This window comes from Rhinoderma darwinii, chromosome 9, assembly GCF_050947455.1.
Source record: "Rhinoderma darwinii isolate aRhiDar2 chromosome 9, aRhiDar2.hap1, whole genome shotgun sequence".
Lineage (NCBI taxonomy): Eukaryota > Metazoa > Chordata > Amphibia > Anura > Rhinodermatidae > Rhinoderma > Rhinoderma darwinii.
Window position 1 is genome coordinate 18,691,913 of NC_134695.1, and position 20,531 is coordinate 18,712,443.

Genomic DNA, 20,531 nt, shown 5'->3' on the forward strand with positions numbered 1-20,531 from the left:
GCCTCATCGCTGGGACCTTATGGATCGCAAGAACGGGGGGCCCGAAACTCCCTGTCCTCTTCACTGAACCCCTCCACAGTGAGGAGGAGCTTGATTGGAGCAGCGGTCGAGCATGTGCCACTGCCGCTCCATTCAATGTTTGAGAATGACTGAAACAGTGAAGTGCTGTATTTGAACGCTGCTCCATTCAATGTACTCCTCGCTGTGGTCGGTGGAAGTCCCAGCAGTAGGGCTCCCAGCAATCAGACCATTATCACCTATGCTGTAGATAGCTGATCATTTTTGATTCTGGTACAACCCGTTAACTCTGAACTAATAATCGCACCTCTGGAGGAAAAATAATACTTGTACTGTAATCCTAAAATATGAAGAGACGTTTTGTAAAAACCTGAACATTCCTGTACTTGAAATTTTTTCCTCTGATTCTAGTCTAAACAACCTCAATATCCATCAACAAGACGGCTTGTGTTATTGAATGTTTGGTGGAGAACTAGACTTTCCAGTCCAGAGTTTGAACCATTTACTGTCAAGTTCTAATCACCAACTCATTTAAAACAAATTTCTTCTCTTTATATATTTCAGCATTCTGCCCACCTAATCAGTTCCGCTGTGACAATGGCCAATGCGTTACGACAAAGCAGCAGTGTGACTCCTTCCTGGACTGTGGTGACAACTCGGGTGATATCATGTGTGGTGAGTAGCACAACAGATTTCTTTTTCCACCATGCCTAGATATAATTGAGTATTAGTAGTACCATCATATGGGCATGGATTAGGTTTGTAGCATTTATTGATAAATTCACTAACTCTTACTTGCTTTTAACAATAAATTGTTTCACCAGTATTTGATGTCTCTACTTTAGGATTGAATAGGTCCCCATCTGAGGAGACTCCTTCACACAGCAGTGCAATACTACCAGTGATTGGCATTATTTTGTCTGTCTTCGTGTCCGGCGGGGTGTATTTTGTGTGCCAGAGGGTTGTGTGTCAAAGATACACTGGGCCAAATGGACCTTTCCCACATGAATACATTAGTGGAACCCCTCATGTTCCTCTCAACTTTATAACAACTAGAAATTCTCAACCTGGCACCTACACAGGTAAGCCTCTATTCTCAAAATATGACTGCAATAAATTTTTTTGCTTTTTCAACTTTCATCTAAATATATGCACTCTGTATATCATTTCTGTAACTTCTATTTAACCCGTTAGTGACCGCTCATTAGTGTATTTACGGCGTCAACTAACGAGCTTTATTCTTGTGTAATTGCCTTTGTACGTCGCTGTATCGGAATAAATAAACGCCGCTGGGAGCAGTTAAATCTCCTTGCTCTCAGCTACCTCCGGTAGCTGAGGGCTGGGAGAAGACCTGCTCGAACGGGCGAGATAGAAATAAGTACGTTCTCGCCCGTTTAACCCCGAGCGCGCATCTGAGTAGTTTTGGGGGGAGGGAGCTTCCTCTCTCACTCCACCGGCACCCTGCGATCCGATGTCTTCTATGGCAGCCCGGGGCAGTAGTACACTGCAATGCAGAAGTATTGCAATGTGTTATAAAAGTGATCAGGTGATCGCACAGTAAACTCCCCTAGTGAGACTAATAAAACTGTTAAAAAAAGGTTTAATAAAGTTAAAGATAAAAAATTTAAAACCCACTTTTTTACACTTACAAAATACTTTATTATTAAAAAACAAAAGAAAAAGTTACACACATTTGGTATCACCGTGTCCGTAATGACCCCAATTATAATTAATTGACCCGCTCGGTGAACAGCGTAAAAAACAATGAAAGAATTGCTGTTTTCTGTGCATCCTGCCTTAAAAATTTTTTGATAAAAAGTGATCAAAATGTCGCATCTACTCCAAAATGGTACCAATAAAAACTAGAAGTCGTTCCACAAAAAAAGCCCTCATACAACTGCATTGACAGAAAAATAAACAAGTTATGGCTCTACAAATATGGAGACAAAAACAAATCGTTTTTTAAAAAAAGTGTTTTTACTGTGTAAAAGTAGTAAAACATACAAAATCTATATAAATTTGGTATCGTTGCAATCGTAACAACCCACTGAATAAAGTTATTGTGTTATTTATACCACACGGTAAACGGCGCAAATTTAGGATACAAAAAACACTGGCAAAATTGCTGTTTTTTTTATATTCCCTCCCAAGAAAAAAGTTAATCAATAAATGATATGTACCCCAAAATGGTGCTATTAAAAAATGCAACTTGTCCCGCAAAAAACAAGTCCTTATACAGCTATGTCGATGTAAAAAATTAGCTTTGTCATTCAGGCCTAAAATAGCCTTGGGGTTAAAGATTTATTATTCTAACCTAAAAATAATTTTTGCTCTCTCTGGTCAGTTTTTTATTCTACTTTTCTCTAGAAACTCTTAGCGTAGGGGGTCTGTTAATATGGTGTCTCTTGTACCAAACAAATAGGGAGGCTCTTATAATGATTTGCTTCAAGTGGCTCTGCTTGTGCAGCTCTTGAAGAATCTACCATGGCAGCTGGAAAACAGAACTATAGGATCAGCTGAAACGTGATCCGATGAAATGTAAAGCACTGAGTTATATGGATTACTTCACTAAGCTCTAAACACTCCCCAGGCCTTGGTTTCAAGTAAACTGGTTGACTGAAAATTTCATATTCATTTTCAATGGTTTCTCCTTTCCTCCTTTTGTTTGACTTGCTTAAGTTGTCTACTTCAAAGCAAAAAAAATGAGGGAACTTTTTATTTTATTTTCTTGAGAAATTAAAATTTTTGTATTAAGTGTATTTTTAATTTCTGTTTCTGATGTACTCTTCATGTTAAACACGCACAGTTAACAATATGGTGCAAACAACACATTTAGATTAGAAAATGTGCCTGGAAATCGTGGCTCATCAGAGCGGTGCATCTCCATGTTGAATAAAATATTCAGAGAACATTGCTAAATGTGGTTATGTGAGTCTCCTCTTGAGTTCATCTCATGGTTTCTTTCTCCTCAGGTATACCGTGTGGGAAGCAAATGATCAGCTCTATGAGTATCATAGGGGGCGGCAGTAGCGGAGTTCCACTCTATGACAGGAATCATGTCACTGGTGCTTCTTCCAGTAGCTCTTCGAGTACAAAGGCCACCCTCTACCCACAGGTGAGCATTCTGAAAGACAAGAAATAGACTGAGGCACTTTGTAGTGGAAATAGCCATTAAGAAGTCGCTTGACATATGAAAGGTCCAGTAAGCCAACTAGATAGGGCAGCATTCTATCTGTACACCTAAATGACCTGCGTTGAAATACTGTTTTTTTTAAAGTACTGAAAAGCGTAATCTGGAACGCTATTCTGTACTTCAAAAAAAGGTATACGCAATGTAACTTTTTTAGCATTGATCTCAATGTACGACATGCAAAGGTAATGCTATACGTTTGTATTCGTTTACATACAGTAAATCTATCCGTTTTTTGTTTTGTTTTTCTATCAGTGTTCACGTTTAAAAAAAAAGAAAACATTTTTTTAGGTAAAAAAACAGACAAACGTATATCAACTTATGAGTATACACTAAACGTACACGCTATAAAAAACAGACGTAAACATAAAATGGTACATGTTTGTATACGTTTTCAATGGTCTACATTTTTATTTAAAAAAAAAACGTATACGCTCGGCGAATAGAACAAACACGATGGGAATGGGGCCTATACGACATCTTCTCTCACTGAGCTGTATTTTTTTTGTCAGCTGCTTGTGTGATATAAAACTAGGTGGTCTTTATGATATTGGCTGAAGCATCCATCCTGCTGCCCAGCAATGATATTAACAACATCTAAACACAGGAACAGCCAATGTGACAGCTGGAGAATTCCAAGACTTTGGCATAGCTACGACAAATACTTTGTAATATATTAATCATAGCACATGGGGCCAGATAAAAAGACATCACATATCTTTAAGTGGATGCGTTCCATCATTTGTACTATGTGAAAATTAGATCTACATTATGTTCGTTCCCTGCTCTTTATGTATTGAACATGCATAAATAGATTAAGTTAAAGGCCATCTTGTGCTATCTACCTTCTAACAAGGAAAATGAGTACACCTATTGCATCGCTTCAGTGTGAAAGGATGAAGAGCTCTTTCAGGTTTCTCAATGTAAATTAGTATTAGACATCACACAGTGGATTAAAATGGCCATAAAGACAAATAATTTGGCTTATACCAGGGCTTCTCAATCTGTTTCTACTGGGACCTCACCATCCAGAACAAGGAGATTCTTGGGTTCATCTCACCATTTCTTAAAGTCCAAACCAGAATTAAAAATGTATCTTAATTTACGTTTTATTTGTTTCCTGAACCCAGAATAACAATTAAAATAAGCACAAAAGGAGACCGTTCTGTTACTAAACCAGAGATCGGAGCAGCCAGAGAATGTCCTGTGCAGTTTATGATCTCTTCTATTAAAGCTGCCTACCCAGCTGTGCCTCACCGACAACGAAGGGTGCCTTAATGGTGAGGTCGCCATACAGTTTGAGAAGCACTAGCTTATACAACCATTGATGGGCATGGATTTTGATTTTCCATGTTCGATCTAGTCAGAAGGCTCTGAAATTTTTTCGCTCAGAGACATTAATAACATATCCACAGGATATCAGGTAGATGCGGGTCCCACCTCTGGGACCCGCACCTTTCTCTAGAATGGGGCCCCCTAAATCCCGTTCTACCTCTCTGTGTTGTGGCTGAACCATGTGATTTACGACCATGAATTACAGAAACAGCGTAGCTCGCTGAGCTACGCTGTTTCTGTAACTCTCATAGTAGGGAATGGCAGTTACAGAATCAGCATAGCATGCGAGCTACGCTGTTTCCGTAACTACCATTCAGTTCTATGTGACTTAAGGAAACAGCGTAGCTCAGCAAGCTACGTTGTTTCTGTAATTCATGGTCGGAAATCACAACACAGAGGTAGAACGGTTTTTAAGGAGGCCCCGTTCTGGAGATAGGTGCTGGTCCCAGAGGTGGGACCCACATCTTTCTGACATTTATGAGATATCCTGTGGATATGTCATAAATGTCTCTGGTGGAAAACCCACTTTAAAGGGCTCATACACATACGATTATTACAACATAGGGAAAAAGTCCTTGCCAATAGCTTACAATATGGGAGGAAAAGGGGAAGGGATACAAGAACGAGGGTATTTCACGTCTTTCAGCCATGTATCAAGATGGATGGATAAATACGGAATTGTGAAAAATTTCAACTTGGTCATTATTCTCATTAAACTATTTAACAAAATCATTTATATTTTATTGCAGATCTTAAACCCACCTCCTTCACCAGCTACAGATCGCTCCTTGTACAATACTGAAGTGTTTTACTCTTCTAATAGTCCATCCACTACAAGATCTTACAGGTAATCTAAATGATACATTCTGCATTGGTGTTAATGCTAGAAGCTGCCGTGTCGACACCAATGCTATTGACCGCAATCTCCTTCCATATACTTTCACTGATCCTAATTGTATTTAAGGTGACTTACTGGTTCGGATTTATTTCTGTAGTCTGATGAGATATCAATATTCGAACTTGAAGGGGCTGTTTCAATTCAGAATATCTAAAAACAGAGCCATTCTTGTCCATTTACTATGTCTGGTATGTCAGCTCAGCCCCAGTTAAGTAAAAAGAGTTTTTAATAAAAACTAATTATAAAGTTGCACAAAACACACTGATTGACCTTTTTATTTAAAAAAAAAATATTTTTCAAAGGTTTACGTAGCCTTTAATAGAATCTTGTCAAAATCACGATATGCTTCAATACATTAGTATTGCAGTATAAAGTGCAACCGAGCCATTGATCGCTGGTTCAAGTCTACTTGGGGGACATAAAAAACTGTTAAAGTTTTTTTCAATGTCCAAAAAAATAAATATTAAAAGTTTAAAAAAATATTAATGTTAAAAAAAATTAACATAACTGGTATCGCCGCATTCATAAAAGTCTGAACTATTACAATATAACATTATTTAACCTGCACGGTGAACAATGTAAAGAAAAAAAAAATTAAAGACTCACAAATTTCAGTTGTTTTTTTTTGCAGCCAGAGACCTTACTGGAAAGAGCAGACAAGTGCAGCTAAGTGGCAGAAACTATTTAAATCAAGCTACTGAGCGAGTGTGGGAGCTTGGGTGTGTGCATTGATTTCAAGTGTGCAGTGTCTTAAGTGTGACTTAAAGAGGCTCTGTCACCAGATTTTGCAACCCCTATCTGCTATTGCAGCAGATAGGCGCTGCAATGTAGATTACAGTAACGTTTTTATTTTTAAAAAACAAGCATTTTTGGCCAAGTTATGACCATTATTGGGCGTGTATTATGTGCGTACATCGGGGCGTTTTTACTACTTTTACTAGCTGGGCGTTCTGACGAGAAGTATAATATAACATAATACACGCCCACTTGGACTTTTACTTTTAAACACACCCACTTGGACTTTTGCAAGCCTCATTTGCATAACTACAAAAATGGTCATAACTTGGCCAAAAATGCTCGTTTTTAAAAAATAAAAACTTTACTGTAATCTACATTGCAGCGCCTATCTGCTGCAATAGCAGATAGGGGTTGCAAAATATGGTGACAGACCCTCTTTAAGATTCAGTGACTTTAGATTGTTTCTTTAAAATAAATTGTTGTTTGTGGTGTCTAGTATTTGTTTTTTTCCTACAACGGTATACTGATTGATAAATCCCCATTAGACGCAATGAACTCCATTGCTGCCAATGCTACACAGTGTAAATCCCGTGCCATACATGCTTTCCTTGAACAGCCGTTTGAGGGACCATACTGCTGTGCAGGGTGTGTGGGAATTGCCCATTTAGAAACCCAGATTCTGGATCTAAGTAAGCAAATGTCAAGACTGTGGGCAATTGGCAACATGGAGAGGAGTTTGCTGCTCACTGAGCAAGCAATAACTGGAGCTGATGCAGAGGAGGATGGAGGTTCAGGCTGTTGAGGCAGCTAGCTGGGTATCAGGCGGGGTAGAGGGAAGAGTGTCAGGGAGTCTAGTCCTGATCTGGGACACCCCAACAAGTTTGCCATGTTGGTGAATGAAGGGGACCTCAGGTCAGGGTTAGCACTGCTGCAGCTAGACAACTTCTCTAGCAACAAGGGAAATGTCTGCTCTAGTAAGGAGGGGAATGGGAGCATAGGAAAGGCTAAACAGGTCCTGGTAGTGGGAGACTCTATTATAAGGGGAACAGATAGGGCAATCTGTCACAAAGACCAGGAATAGCGAACAGTTTGCTATCTTCCGTGTGCTTGGGTTCGGCATATCGCGGATCGTGTTGACAGATTATTGGGAGGGGCAGGTGAAGACCCAGCGGTCATGGTGCACATTGGCACAAATGACAAAGTTAAAGGTAGGTGGAAGGTCCTCAAACAAGATTTCAGGGACTTGGGTAAGAAGCTCAGGACAAGGATCTCAAATGTAGTATTTTCAGAAATACTACCTGTACCACGTGCTACACCAGATAGACAGCGGGAGATTAGGGAAGTGAACAAGTGGTTAAAGAATTGGTGTAGGAAGGAGGGGTTTGGATTCTTGGAGAACTGGGCCGGCTTTTCTATTGGCTACAGACTCTACAATAGGGATGGGCTGCACCTAAATGGGGAGGGTGCAGCTGTGTTGGGAGAAAAGATGGCTAGAAGGTTGGAGGAGTGTTTAAACTAGGGAATGGAGGTGGGCAATTACTGTATAGAAGGGTAGAACAGCGTAGGTAGTTAGCTGGGGCTGTGAAATGAACATGGGGTGGGATCGAGGAATGGGTTAGAACAGTTAATAGGAATAAGAAGAAAAGTGGTACGGATGAACATATAAAGTGCATGTATAACAATGCCAGAAGCCTCAGTAATAAGATTGAGAAATTAGAGTTGATATTGCTGGAGGAGAATAATGACATAGTGGGGATACAGTGAAGGAAATAAGTATTTGATCCCTTGCTGATTTTGTAAGTTTGCCCACTGTCAAAGACATGAACAGTCTAGAATTTTTAGGCTAGGTTAATTTTACCAGTGAGAGATAGATTATATTTAAAAAAAAAACAGAAAATTACATTGTCAAAATTTTATATATTTATTTGCATTGTGCACAGAGAAATAAGTATTTGATCCCCTACCAACCATTAAGAGTTCAGCCTCCTCCAGACCAGTTACACGCTCCAAATCAACTTGGTGCCTGCATTAAAGACAGCTGTCTTAAATGGTCACCTGTATAAAAGACTCCTGTCCACAGACTCAATGAATCAGTCTGACTCTAACCTCTACAACATGGGCAAGACCAAAGCGCTTTCTAAGGATGTCAGGGACAAGATCATAGACCTGCACAAGGCTGGAATGGGCTACAAAACCATAAGTAAGACGCTGGGTGAGAAGGAGACAACTGTTGGTGCAATAGTAAGAAAATGGAAGACATACAAAATGACTGTCAATCGACATCGATCTGGGGCTCCATGCAAAATCTCACCTCGTGGGGTATCCTTTATCCTGAAGAAGGTGAGAGCTCAGCCGAAAACTACACGGGGGGAAATTGTTAATGATCTCAAGGCAGCTGGGACCACAGTCACCAAGAAAACCATTGGTAACACATTACGCCGTAATGGATTAAAATCCTGCAGTGCCCGCAAGGTCCCCCTGCTCAAGAAGGCACATGTACAGGCCCGTCTGAAGTTTGCAAATGAACATCTGGTTGATTCTGAGAGTGATTGGGAGAAGGTGCTGTGGTCAGCTGAGGCTAAAATTGAGCTCTTTGGCATTAACTCAACTCGCCGTGTTAGGAGGAAGAGAAATGCTGCCTATGACCCAAAGAACACCGTCCCCACTGTCAAGCATGGAGGTGGAAACATTATGTTTTGGGGTGTTTCTCTGCTAAGGGCACAGGACTACTTCACCGCATCAATGGGAAATGGATGGAGCCATGTACCGTCAAATCCTGAGTGACAACCTCCTTCCCTCCACCAGGACATAAAAAATGGCTCGTGGCTGGGTCTTCCAGCACGACAATGACCCGAAACATACAGCCAAGGCAACAAAGGAGTGGCTCAAAAAGAAGCACATTAAGGTCATGGAGTGGCCTAGCCAGTCTCCAGACCTTAATCCCATCGAAAACTTATGGAGGGAGCTGAAGATCCGAGTTGCCAAGCGACAGCCTCGAAATCTTAATGATTTACAGATGATCTGCAAAGAGGAGTGGGCCAAAATTCCATCTAACATGTGTGCAAACCTCATCATCAACTACAAAAAACGTCTGACTGCTGTGCTTGCCAACAAGGGTTTTGCCACCAAGTATTAAGTCTTGTTTGGCAAAGGGATCAAATACTTATTTCCTTCACTGTAAGTGAGACATGGCTAGTTGATAGATATGACTGGACTGTTAATTTGCATGGTTACAGTCTGTTTAGGAATCATCGTACTAATAAGAAAGGGAGGGGGGGGGGGGTTTGCTTATGTGTAAAATCCTGCCTAAGACTCATGTTGCGTGATAATGTCTATGAGGGAAATGATCATATGGAGTCCCCATCGGTGGAAATAAGGGGCGGGAGAAGGAATAATAAAATACTGATAGGGGGTTGTTGTAAGTCTCCAAGTATAATGGTAGAAACAGAAAATAAACTAATATAGTAAATAGATGAGGCAGCAAAGCATAATGAAGTATTTATTATGGGAGACTTTAACTACCCTGATATAAACTGGGAGGCAGAAACCTGCAGGTCCTACAAAGGAAACAGGTTTTTGACAATAATTACGGACAATAACCTTTCACTTCTAGACCTAATTTTAACCAATAGGCCAGACAGGATATCAAAAGTACAGGTTGGGGGTCACCTAGGTCATAGTGACTACATCATAATAAGTTTTCATGTATCCTTTAATAAGATGTTTAGTACCTACAAAAACACCAAATTTCAGAAAGGCCAATTTTCAGGGGCTAAGGGAGGACCTTAACCGCTTCCTGGTATTTATCGTAAGTATACATCATGGAAAGCCAGTGCTTCCTGCAAATTGTCGTATACTTACGACAAATGGATGGCACCAGCTCAGAAACTGAGTCTGTGCCATCATCCCTGGATGTCAGCTGTATCTTACAGCTGACACCCTGCTGTAATGGCGGCGACCGAAGTTAACTACCGGTGACTGCAATGGCAACCGGAGACCTAATAGTGGCCTATCGGTCTGCCTTGTGCTGAAACCATTCCAGGCCCCAGCCTCCTCCTAAAAGGCTTCCGTAGCCATCGGCATGAACTGGAGCTAGCTCCGATTCCTGCCATTAACCCCTTTGATGCAGCGATCGCTGCATCTTAGTGGTTGGCTCTGCCCTGCAATCGCAGGGCTGCCAACTGCTGCTATGGCAACAGGAGGCTTAACAATGGACTCTTGTTCTGCCATTGCGGAAGGCGATTATGTCCCGGAAACCTAAGCCTAATCGGAGGCGATGCCTAATCGGCTTGCTGTCAGTGAATGACTGACAGATCTAATACATAGCACTACATAGGTAGTGCATTGTATTAGAAAAAAAAAATCTGACAGTTGGCACTTCAAGTCCCCTAGTGGGACTAAAGAAAACTGTAAAAAAAAAAAATTGTAAAAAATAAAATAAAAGTTTTAAGTATAAAACACAATTGCCCTTTTTCCCTTATCAGGTCCTTTATTATTATTAAAAAAAAAAAAAAACTATACTACTTCGGTATCGCTGAGACCGTTACGCCCTGAACTATAAAAATCTTGTTATTTATTCCACGCGGTAAATGGCATAAACAATAAAAAATTTAAAAAAATCCTGAATTCCTGTTGTTTCACTTTGTCCTACAGCAATTGAAATAAAAAGTGATCAAAAAGTCGCATGTATCCAAAAATGGTGCATATAAAAACTATAGCTCGTCTCGCAAAAAACAAGCCCTCATACAGCTCCATCAACAAAAAAATTAAAAAGTTATGGTTCTCACAACATGGCGACAGAAAAAAACATTCTTTTTACAAAAGTAATTTCATTGTGCAAAAAGTTGTAAAACATAAAAAAGTTATATGAATTTGGTATCGCCGGAATCGTACTGACACGCAGAATAAAGTTAACATGTAATTTATAATGCATGGTGAACACTTAAAAAAAAAACAAAACTAAAAACTATGCCAGAATTGCTGTTTTTTGGTCACCTTGCCTCCCAAAAAATAGGATAATAAGTGATCAAAAGGTCGCATGTACCCCAAAATGGTACCAATAATAACTACAGCTCGTGCCGCAAAAATCATCATACCGCTACGTCTATGAAAAAATAAAATTAGTTAAGGCTCCAATAAGAAAGGAAATAAAAAATATGCAGTTGTGCAGGCCCGAGGGGAACGTTTTTTCTGTTTCCAGAGGCAATTGATCAAGGCCCTAAAATTAGGGAACAAGGAAGGGGAGGACCCAAACATATCTGCTGGATGCGAGTGTGCCCGTATTATACCAGGACAACACTTCCCAGCAAAATTCCCCAAACTGCAAAGGTGCAGAGTGTGGACCAAAAGGGGTATAAGAAAGGACACCATTTATCGGTGCGACACTGGCCTGTGCAGAAAGGATTGCTTCACAGCGTAACACACATCTATGGATTATTTTATTGTGGTTTTTACCCCAAAATTATGTGCCCCCACATTATAAACTGAAATACCAGTAAAACTCCAAACAGAACTACTATCAAGCAAAATCCACGCTCCAAAAGCCAAATGGTGCTCTCGCTCTTCTGAGCCCTAGAGTGTGTACAAACAGCTGTTTACTTCCACATATATGGCATTGCCATAAAAGGGAGAACTCTTAACAATTTTTGGGGTGTGTGTCTACAGTGGCAAAAGCTGGGCACGACATATTTGCCACTGAAATGGCATATCTAGGGAAAAATGTAAATGTTTACTTTGCGCCATCAGCAACGCAATCATCTATGGAAAGGACCTGTGGGGTGAAAATGCTCACTACACCCCTTAAAGGGAATGTGTTGCCAGCAAAACATGTTTTTTTTTTTTTAATTAAACATTTAGTGTGTAGGTGATTAAACATTGTTCACAGAGCCAGGAAATATTATAAATTAGATTCTAATTTATAATATTTCCCATTGCTGGTCACTAGATGTAGCTATTCCCAAAATTGCAGCATTGCATGTGGTAAAGCAACCACATTGCTTTTTGCTGCAAAATTGGGAAAAAAGCACTCGCTCTAGTGAGCTCTGAGAATCCCCCCCTCCTTTATCCTGGCTAGTGACGGGATAAACGAGGGGATTGAACAGTCTAACCTCCTACACTGTGTGTCGCAATTTTTTGAGCTAACACACAGTGTAGTAGGTTTACATACAGTAGTAAACACACACAAACACGAACATACATAGAAATCTCTTACCTGCTCCTGCCGCCGCGGCTCCCTCCGGCCCGTCTGCTCCGTCTGCTGCCGCTGGTCCAAGTGCACAAGTCCGGAAGCCGCGACCGGAAGTAGTAATCTTACTGTCCGGTCGCGACTTCCGGTCCACAGGAAAATGGCGCCGGACGGCGCGCATTTCAAATTGGACTGTGTGGGAGCGGCGCGTGTGCAGTTCCCACACAGACGGCGTACACAGAAGTGGATGGGACGGGCCCCGTTCGCAGTCCCTATGGGACTGTGGCTGCCGTATTCCATGTCTGTATGTGTCGTTAATCGACACATACAGAAATGGAAAAAAAAATGGCAGCCCCCATAGGGAAGAAAAAGTGAAAAAAGTAACACACAAACACACAAATAAATAAAAACGTTTTTAATAAAACACTAACATTAAACTGACATGAAAATTTTTTTTGTGGTGACACTGTTCCTTTAATAAATGCCTTGAGGGGTGTAGTTTCCAAAATGGGGTCACTTCTCAGGGGTTTATTTTCTTATTTCACATCAGAGCCTCTGCAATTTTGAACGCATGGTACTCTTTCACTCCTGAGCCTGGTCGAATGTCCAGGCAAAAGATTAGGGCCACATGTAGGGTGTTTCTAAAATCGGGAAACACAGCATAATAATTAGAGAGCTGTCTTTTCATGGTGGCACAAGCTAGGCGCCACATATTGGCATATCTATGAAAAAAATCAAATTTTCATCAACATCGAGTGCACACTAATTTCTGTAAAACACCTGCGGGGTTAACATGCTCACTAAACTCCTAGGTGAATACCTTGAGGGGTGTATTTTCCAAAATGGGGTCAATTCTGGGGGTTTCCACTGTTTTGGTCCCACAGTGGCTTTGCAAATGTGACCAGAAACTAATCCAGCAAAATCTGCACTCCAAAAGCCAAATGGAGCTCCTTCCCTTCTGAGCCCTACTGTGTGCCCAAACAGCAGTTTATGACCACATATGGGATATTGCCGTACTCGGGAGAAATTACTTTACAAATGTTGTGGTCCTTTTTTTCCTTTATTTGTTGAGAAAATGACACATTTTGAGCTTTAATCTACATCGTATTGAAGAAAAAGGATTGTTTTTATTTTCACTTCCCAATTCTAATAAAATCTATGACACACCTGTGGGGTTAAAATGCTCACTACACCCCTAGATGAATTCCTCAAGGGGTGTAGTTTCCTAAATGTAGTCACTTTTTGGGCGTTTCCTTTGTTTTGGTCCTTCAGAGTCTTTGCAAATGTGACGTGGCCTCCGCAAACCATTCCTGCTAAATTTGGGCTCCAAAAGCCAAATTGTGCTCTTTCCCTACTAAGCCCTGCCGTGTGTCCAAACAGCCGTTTATGACCACATGTGGGGTATTGTTTTACTCGGGAGAAATTGCTCTACAAATGTTGTGGTGCTTTTTCTCCTTTAGTCCTTTTGGAAATTTTAAAAAAATAGCTAAACCTACATTTTATTTGAAAGAATGTAGATTTTCATGGCCTACTTCCAAAAATTTCTGCAAAAAAACTGTCCAATCAAAATGCTTACTATACCCCTAAATAAATGCCTTGAGGGGTGTAGTTTCCAAAATGGCATCACTTTTGGGCGGTCTTTACTGTTTTGGCACCACAAGACTTCTTCAAACCTGACATGGTGCCTAAAATATATTCTAAAAAAAAGGAGGCCCCAAAATCCACTAGGTGCTCCTTTGCTTCTGAGCGCACTAGGGCCACATGTGGGATATTTCTAAAAACTGCAGAATCTGGGCAATAAATATTGAGTTGCATTTCTTGGGTAATACCTTCTGTGGGACAGAAAAAAATGTATTACAAATGAATTTTGGCAAAAAACAATGAAATTTGTAAATTTCACCTCTACTTTGCTTTAATTCCTGTGAAACGCCTAAAGGGTTAAAACACTTTCTGAATGCTGTTTTGAATACTGTTTTGAATACTTTGAGGGGTGCAGTTTTCAAAATGGGGTGACTTATGGGGACTTTCTAATATATAAGGCCATCAAAGCCACTTCAGAACTGAACTGGTCCCTGAAAAAATAGGCTTTTGACATTTTCCTGAAAATATGAGAAATTGCTGCTAAAGTTCTAAGCCTTGTAACGTCCTAGAAAAATAAAAGGCTGTTCAAAAAACGATGCAAACATAAAGTAGACATATGGGAAATGTAAACTAGTAACTATTTTGTGTTGGATTACTATCTGTTTTACAAGTAGATACGTTAAAATGTAGAAAATTTTTACAAATTTTCTCTAAATCTTTTGCGTTTTTTACAAATAAATACTGAATTTATCGACCAAATTTTTTCACTAACATAAAGTACAATATATCACGAGAAAACAATCTCAGAATCACTTGGATAGGTAAAAGCATTCCGAAGTTATTACCACATAAAGTGTCACATGTCAGATTTGAAAAATCTGCTTCGTCCTGAATGTTAAAACAGGATCAGTCCTGAAGGGGTTAATACAAATAAACTGTTAACGCAGCATCAGCATGGGTTTATGAGGGATCGGTCCTGTCAAACCAATCTGATTAGCTTCTGTGAGGAGATAAGTTCTAGACTGAACCTGCGTGTGAACGTGGTGTGTCTAGACTTTTCAAAGGCGTTTGATACTGTGCTGCATAAAAGGTTGGTATATAAAATAAAAGTCCTGGGACTGGGGAAAATATGTGTAACTGGCTTACGATAGAAAACAGAGCGTGGTTATTTATTGTACATTCTCAGAGAGGGTCGCGGTTCCAGAGGGGGTCAGTATTGGGCCCTCTTCTTTTTATTGTGTTTATTAATGACCTTGTAGAGGGTTTACAAAATATAATTTCAGTATTTGCAGATGACATTAAGCTCTGTAAAGTAATCAACACAGAGGAGGATAATGTAATACTACAGAGGGATGTGGATAATTGTAAGGTTATGGACTTGGGCCAAGAAAACAGATTTTACAATTATGCATTAAATGGTAAAACTTCCACTTAAAAAGTTTAGGGATATTGTTGGACAGAACATTTACCTTTAGCAACCATTTCCAGGCAGCTGCTGCCAAGGCAAATAAAATCATGGGATGCATCAAAAGAGGCATAGATGCTTGGGACAAGAACATAGTTTTTCCTTATACAAATCACTAGACCATATATGGAATATTGTGTTCAATTTTGGGCACCTGCAAAGAAGGGCGCCCAAGGTAATTAAGGGAATGGGTGGATTGCAGTACCAAGAAAGGTTATCAAACTTGGGGCTATTCAGTTTAGAAAATAAGCTTAGGGGCGATCTAATTACAACGTACAAATATATAACTTGACAGTACAGAGATCTTTCTAATGATCTTTTTACATCTGGGCCTGTAACAAGGATAAGGGGGCATCCTCTACGTCTAGAGGAAAAAAGGTTTCACCATCGACTATGGAACGCTTTGCCACAGGATGTTGTGATGGTTGATTCTTTGAACAAGTTCAAGAAGGACCTTGATGCCTTTCTTGAAAAATATAATATTACAGGTTGAGTACTAAATTCTGAAGATGGGATGTTGATCCGGGGATTTATTCTGATTTCCATATTTGAAGTCATGGAGGAATTTTTACCCTAAAAAGGCAATTGTCATCAACCTCATGGGGACTTTGCCTTCCTTTGGATTAACATGGTAGGATTATAGGTTGGACTTTATGGGCCTGTGTCTTTGTCAACTGTGTAACTATGTAAACTTAGCTCCCAAAAAAATTGAATAAACAGTAATCAAGAAGTCACATGTACCCCAAAATGATACCATTAAGAACTAAATTTTGTTCTGTCAAAAATAAGCCCTCATATTGCTAAATCAATAGAGAATAAAAAAGTTATGGCTATCCGAATGTGGAGACCCAAAACAAATGTTCTTTTTAACAAATGTTCTTCTTAACAAATGTTCTTTTTAACAAATGTTCTTTTTAACAAATGTTCTTTTTAACAAATGTTTTATTCTTTGTAAAAGTGGTAAAAAAGAAAACTCTAAAAATTTGGTTTTGCCATAATTCTATAAACCCGTAGAATAAGGTTAACATGTGTGCAAATTGAACGCCGTAAAAACTAAACCCAAAAAACTATCGTGAAATCAAATTTTTCTGCCCATTTCATCCCACAAATAACTTTTTATTTAGTTTTCCAGTACATTATATGCTACATTAAATGGTGCCATGAAAAACTACAAATCGTCCCGCAAAAATCAAGCCCTCATACGAAAAAAAGAGAAAAAGTTATGGCTTTTGGAAGATGGGGAGGAAAAAACCAAACTGAAAATCCAAAAATTGGCTGCGTCATTAAAGGTGTTTTCCCATCAGGCACATTTATGACATAGCCACAGAATATGTCATAAATGTCAGATGCAGGTCCCACCTCTGGGATCTGCACCTATTTCTATAACGGGGCCCCCTAAACCCTGTTCTACCACTCTCTGTTCCGGCTAACACGTGTGATTTCCGACCATGAATTAGAAAACCGCGTAGATCGCTGAGCTACGCTGTTTCTGTAAGTCCCATAGAACGGAATGGTAGTTACAGAAACAGCGTAGCTTGCATGCTACGCTGCTTCCGTAACTGCCATTCACTACTGTGGGAGTTACGGAAACCGTGTAGCTCAGCGAGCTACGCTGTTTTTGTAACTCCAGACTATATAGTCAGGAATTGGCCAGGAGGCAGCAGGAGCAGAAAAAGGTAGTATGGTGTTTAGGGGGCCCCATTCTAGAGATAGGTGCGGCTGCCAGTGGTGGGACCCACATCTATCTGACATTTGTAGCATATCCCGTGGATATGTCATAAGTGCCCCTGATGGGAAAACCCCTTTAAGGCCTCATGCACACTTCCGTCGGCCGTTGTACGGCCCTTAATGCGGTCCCGTCACACATGGGCTGCACACGGATGGCTTCCGCGTGCAGCCCGTTGTTTCACGGACCAAATTTAATGCAAAGGTCGAGACTATTCCGTCAAAAACGGGCAGGAGTAGGACCTGTACTACTTTTGATGGAACGGCCACACGGTTCCGTTAAAACAACGGAAGTGTGCATGGCTGCATTGAAATGAATGGGTTCAGGGTGCTATCCGTGACAACAACGGATAGCACCCTGAAGGAAAAAAACTGATGTGGCCATGGGGCCTTAAGGGTAAAACCCTGTTTGTTGACACTATGTAGATAGGTCTTCCAATTAAAATAACGGTGTCAAATTTATATATTGGGGTGTGTTTATTGCAAAGCCAAGTTAGTGTACAATGACTGTAAATATCACCTAAAGGGCACAATGTAGTATTTTCAATATGATCAAGATCTTTTTTCTTCTTATTTGGTTTTACACCCTATCATTGTATTGTTATGAATTGTAGATGGTAAGAAAATATTACCTTCTTAATTGAATATCTTGTTTGTTTGCAGGCCTTATCTTATACGAGGCATTGCTCCTCCAACAACACCTTGCAGCACTGATGTTTGTGACAGTGACTACACTACAAGCAGATGGAAAGCAAATAAATATTTCATGGATTTAAATTCCGATTCAGATCCATACCCACCTCCTCCCACTCCCAGGAGTCAGTACATGTCAGCCGAGGAGAGCTGTCCCCCATCCCCAACAACAGAAAGAAGCTACTTCCACCTTTACCCCCCTCCCCCCTCACCGTGTACAGACTCTTCATGACCCAAAATGAAGAAACCTGCCCTACAAAATTTGTAAATAATTTAAGTATGAACGAGAGAACAAATAAATCTATATATATATACACATATATATATATATATATATATATATATATATATACATACATACATACACTATCATTTTAAACATAATTTGGATTGATGTTTTTCTAAGAAAAAAAAGGAAAAATGAAAAAAAAAATCAAATGTGAATATAGTGCGTTGGGTAGGGACTGTGAAAAATGTACAGCGGGAAAAAAAATATATATATATGCATTTTTTTTTATTTAACTGCCATGTTTTTTTTATGGTCCACAACATGATTTTTATCTTTCCAGAAGATGTGCATTTTCCTCATTGGTGCTAAACTGGGATAGAAATGTTAAACATTACAGATATGTTCTTAATCGTATCATACATGAAAGGTAGTCAACAGCTAGTCTACTTCTTGGTACTTTACCGCCAAGCCTCCATGCCAGCTAAGGTCCCTCAACATTTTTTCTTTTTTTTATCCAGTGAGTGGGAGAATGGATTGCAAACTGATATATTTTATGCATCACTTGTCCAATTGTAAAGGATCCACTTTTTTGCTAGACTGAAGAAACTCAGGATTAGTATAGTTTTAGAAGAATAAAAAACATACTAATGGAACAGATCCAGACTAACTGATTGATTCCCATAGAAATGATTGGGATCCATAGGCAAATCACTCCTGTGGCTTATTGACTAGATATACCTTTAAAAGTCTGATCAGTGGGGACCCAACTTGGAGAATTGACTGGACCCATTGGACACTTTCCATTAAAGTTGGAAAAATCTTGGGTGGACCATTAGGCCATAAAAGTAATTTAGCAAGAAAATGAGAACTAAGAGTCACAGTTCTACATATCATATAAAAGGTATAAATTTTATTGCATACAATAATATAAACACACAAAATGTTAAGGATCTGCCAGGCACAGCTTCTGTATCCACGCCCATAGGTAATCAGTCTGCACCTGCTTCTATGTCTGTGAGACTGACTCCATCTTCCACCACTCAGGATGGCAGGATTAGGAGTGGGAGAGCCTATCACAGCCTGGCCAGACGGAGCTAGCTCCCGCCCTCTGTCTATTTATACCTGCCTTTCCTGTTCCTCCTTGCTTGTGATTCTTCTCGTTTTGTTTCCTGGCCCTGCTGCAGCTTCTTGAACCATTTGACCCTGCTTCATATTGACCCTGGCTTACTGACTACTCTCGTGCTCTGCGTTTGGTACCTCGTACACTCCTGATTTGACTCGGCTTGTTCACTTCTCTCCTGCTCTGCGTTTGGTACCTCGTACACTCGTGGTTTGACTCGGCTCGTTCACCACTCTTGTTGCTCACGGTGTTGCCGTAGGCAACTGCCCCTTTTCCCTTGCTTCTGTGTACCCTTGTCTGTTTGTCTGTCGTGCACTTACTGAGCGTAGGGACCGTCGCCCAGTTGTACCCCGTCGCCTAGGGCGGGTCGTTGCAAGTAGGCAGGGACTGAGTGCGGGTAGATTAGAGCTCACTTGTCTGTTTCCTTATCCCCACCATTACACAAAATACTAAAAACAGAGCGAGGTTCTAAAAAGGATTGAAGTAACACCCTGAGGAAGCTGGAATAGTGAAACGCGCGTTGGGGTGTTACTTCATTGTGTGGACCACTGACTCACTCATCTCCATAGGTAAGACTTGTTACACTGGCCCCGCCTGGTGATTCCAGGTTGGCATTATGTTACACCACAGGTCGTTTTCAGGGTATTTTCCCCTGTATAATGTGCGGTACTGTGGGCAGAGTACCCTCTTAAAGTGTTATTTGACACTCGTCTTATATCTTTAACCAATGTACTGTGACATTGTATAGTTATAGACATCAGACCCTTTTGATATGCAGTGTTTTATAAACCAATTTATTTAGTGGTTTGTGTTTTTTGTCTACTATATACACGTCCTCTTGTTATGGTGTAGCATTGATATCATACCTTTAGTTGTACGAATTTTTGGAGTGATACACACACACATTCCTTTTTAGAACCTCGTCCTGTTTTTAGTATTTTGTGTGTTTATATTATTGTATGCAATAAAATTTATACCTTTTATATGATATGTAGCACTGTGACTCTTAGTTGTCATTTTCTTGCTATGATACATTGGAGTCCGCTACTCTGAGTTGATATTTCGGAGGTGCCTTAAACAATTTGTTGGTCGCACCTAACCGGTTACTCTACCTGTGAGAAATCTATTGATAATCATAAAAGTAATTTGTTGAAAAACCTTTTTTGAAGTGAAGGTCCTCATTTAAGCAAGTTTGGATAATGTGAGGACATTGTAAACTTATTAAAGGGAATGTATCTTCAGAAAATGGCTTACTTTGATCAAGGTCTTATGGTAAACATATTTTATTTTTTAAAGATCACACCATTTATGGGTAACACACCACTGTAAACATAAGCCCCACCGTGATTGTTAAA

The 20,531-nt window shown here is 40.0% G+C and overlaps 1 protein-coding gene across 3 annotated transcripts in view; it reads left to right on the plus strand.

Annotated features, from left to right (window-relative positions):
- The window catches only part of LOC142660638 (low-density lipoprotein receptor-related protein 5-like), a 298,590-nt gene extending 278,451 nt beyond the window's left edge, over window positions 1-20,139 (plus strand). For all 3 annotated transcript variants that reach the window (XM_075837322.1, XM_075837323.1, XM_075837324.1), the window contains 5 exons: window positions 583-693; window positions 864-1,100; window positions 2,991-3,133; window positions 5,293-5,390; window positions 17,798-20,139. In XM_075837322.1, coding sequence (XP_075693437.1) covers window positions 583-693; window positions 864-1,100; window positions 2,991-3,133; window positions 5,293-5,390; window positions 17,798-18,059 — 851 coding nt within the window. In that variant the 3' untranslated portion in view covers window positions 18,060-20,139. The remainder of the gene's footprint in view (window positions 1-582; window positions 694-863; window positions 1,101-2,990; window positions 3,134-5,292; window positions 5,391-17,797) is intronic.
- The last annotated feature ends 392 nt before the right edge of the window (window positions 20,140-20,531 follow it).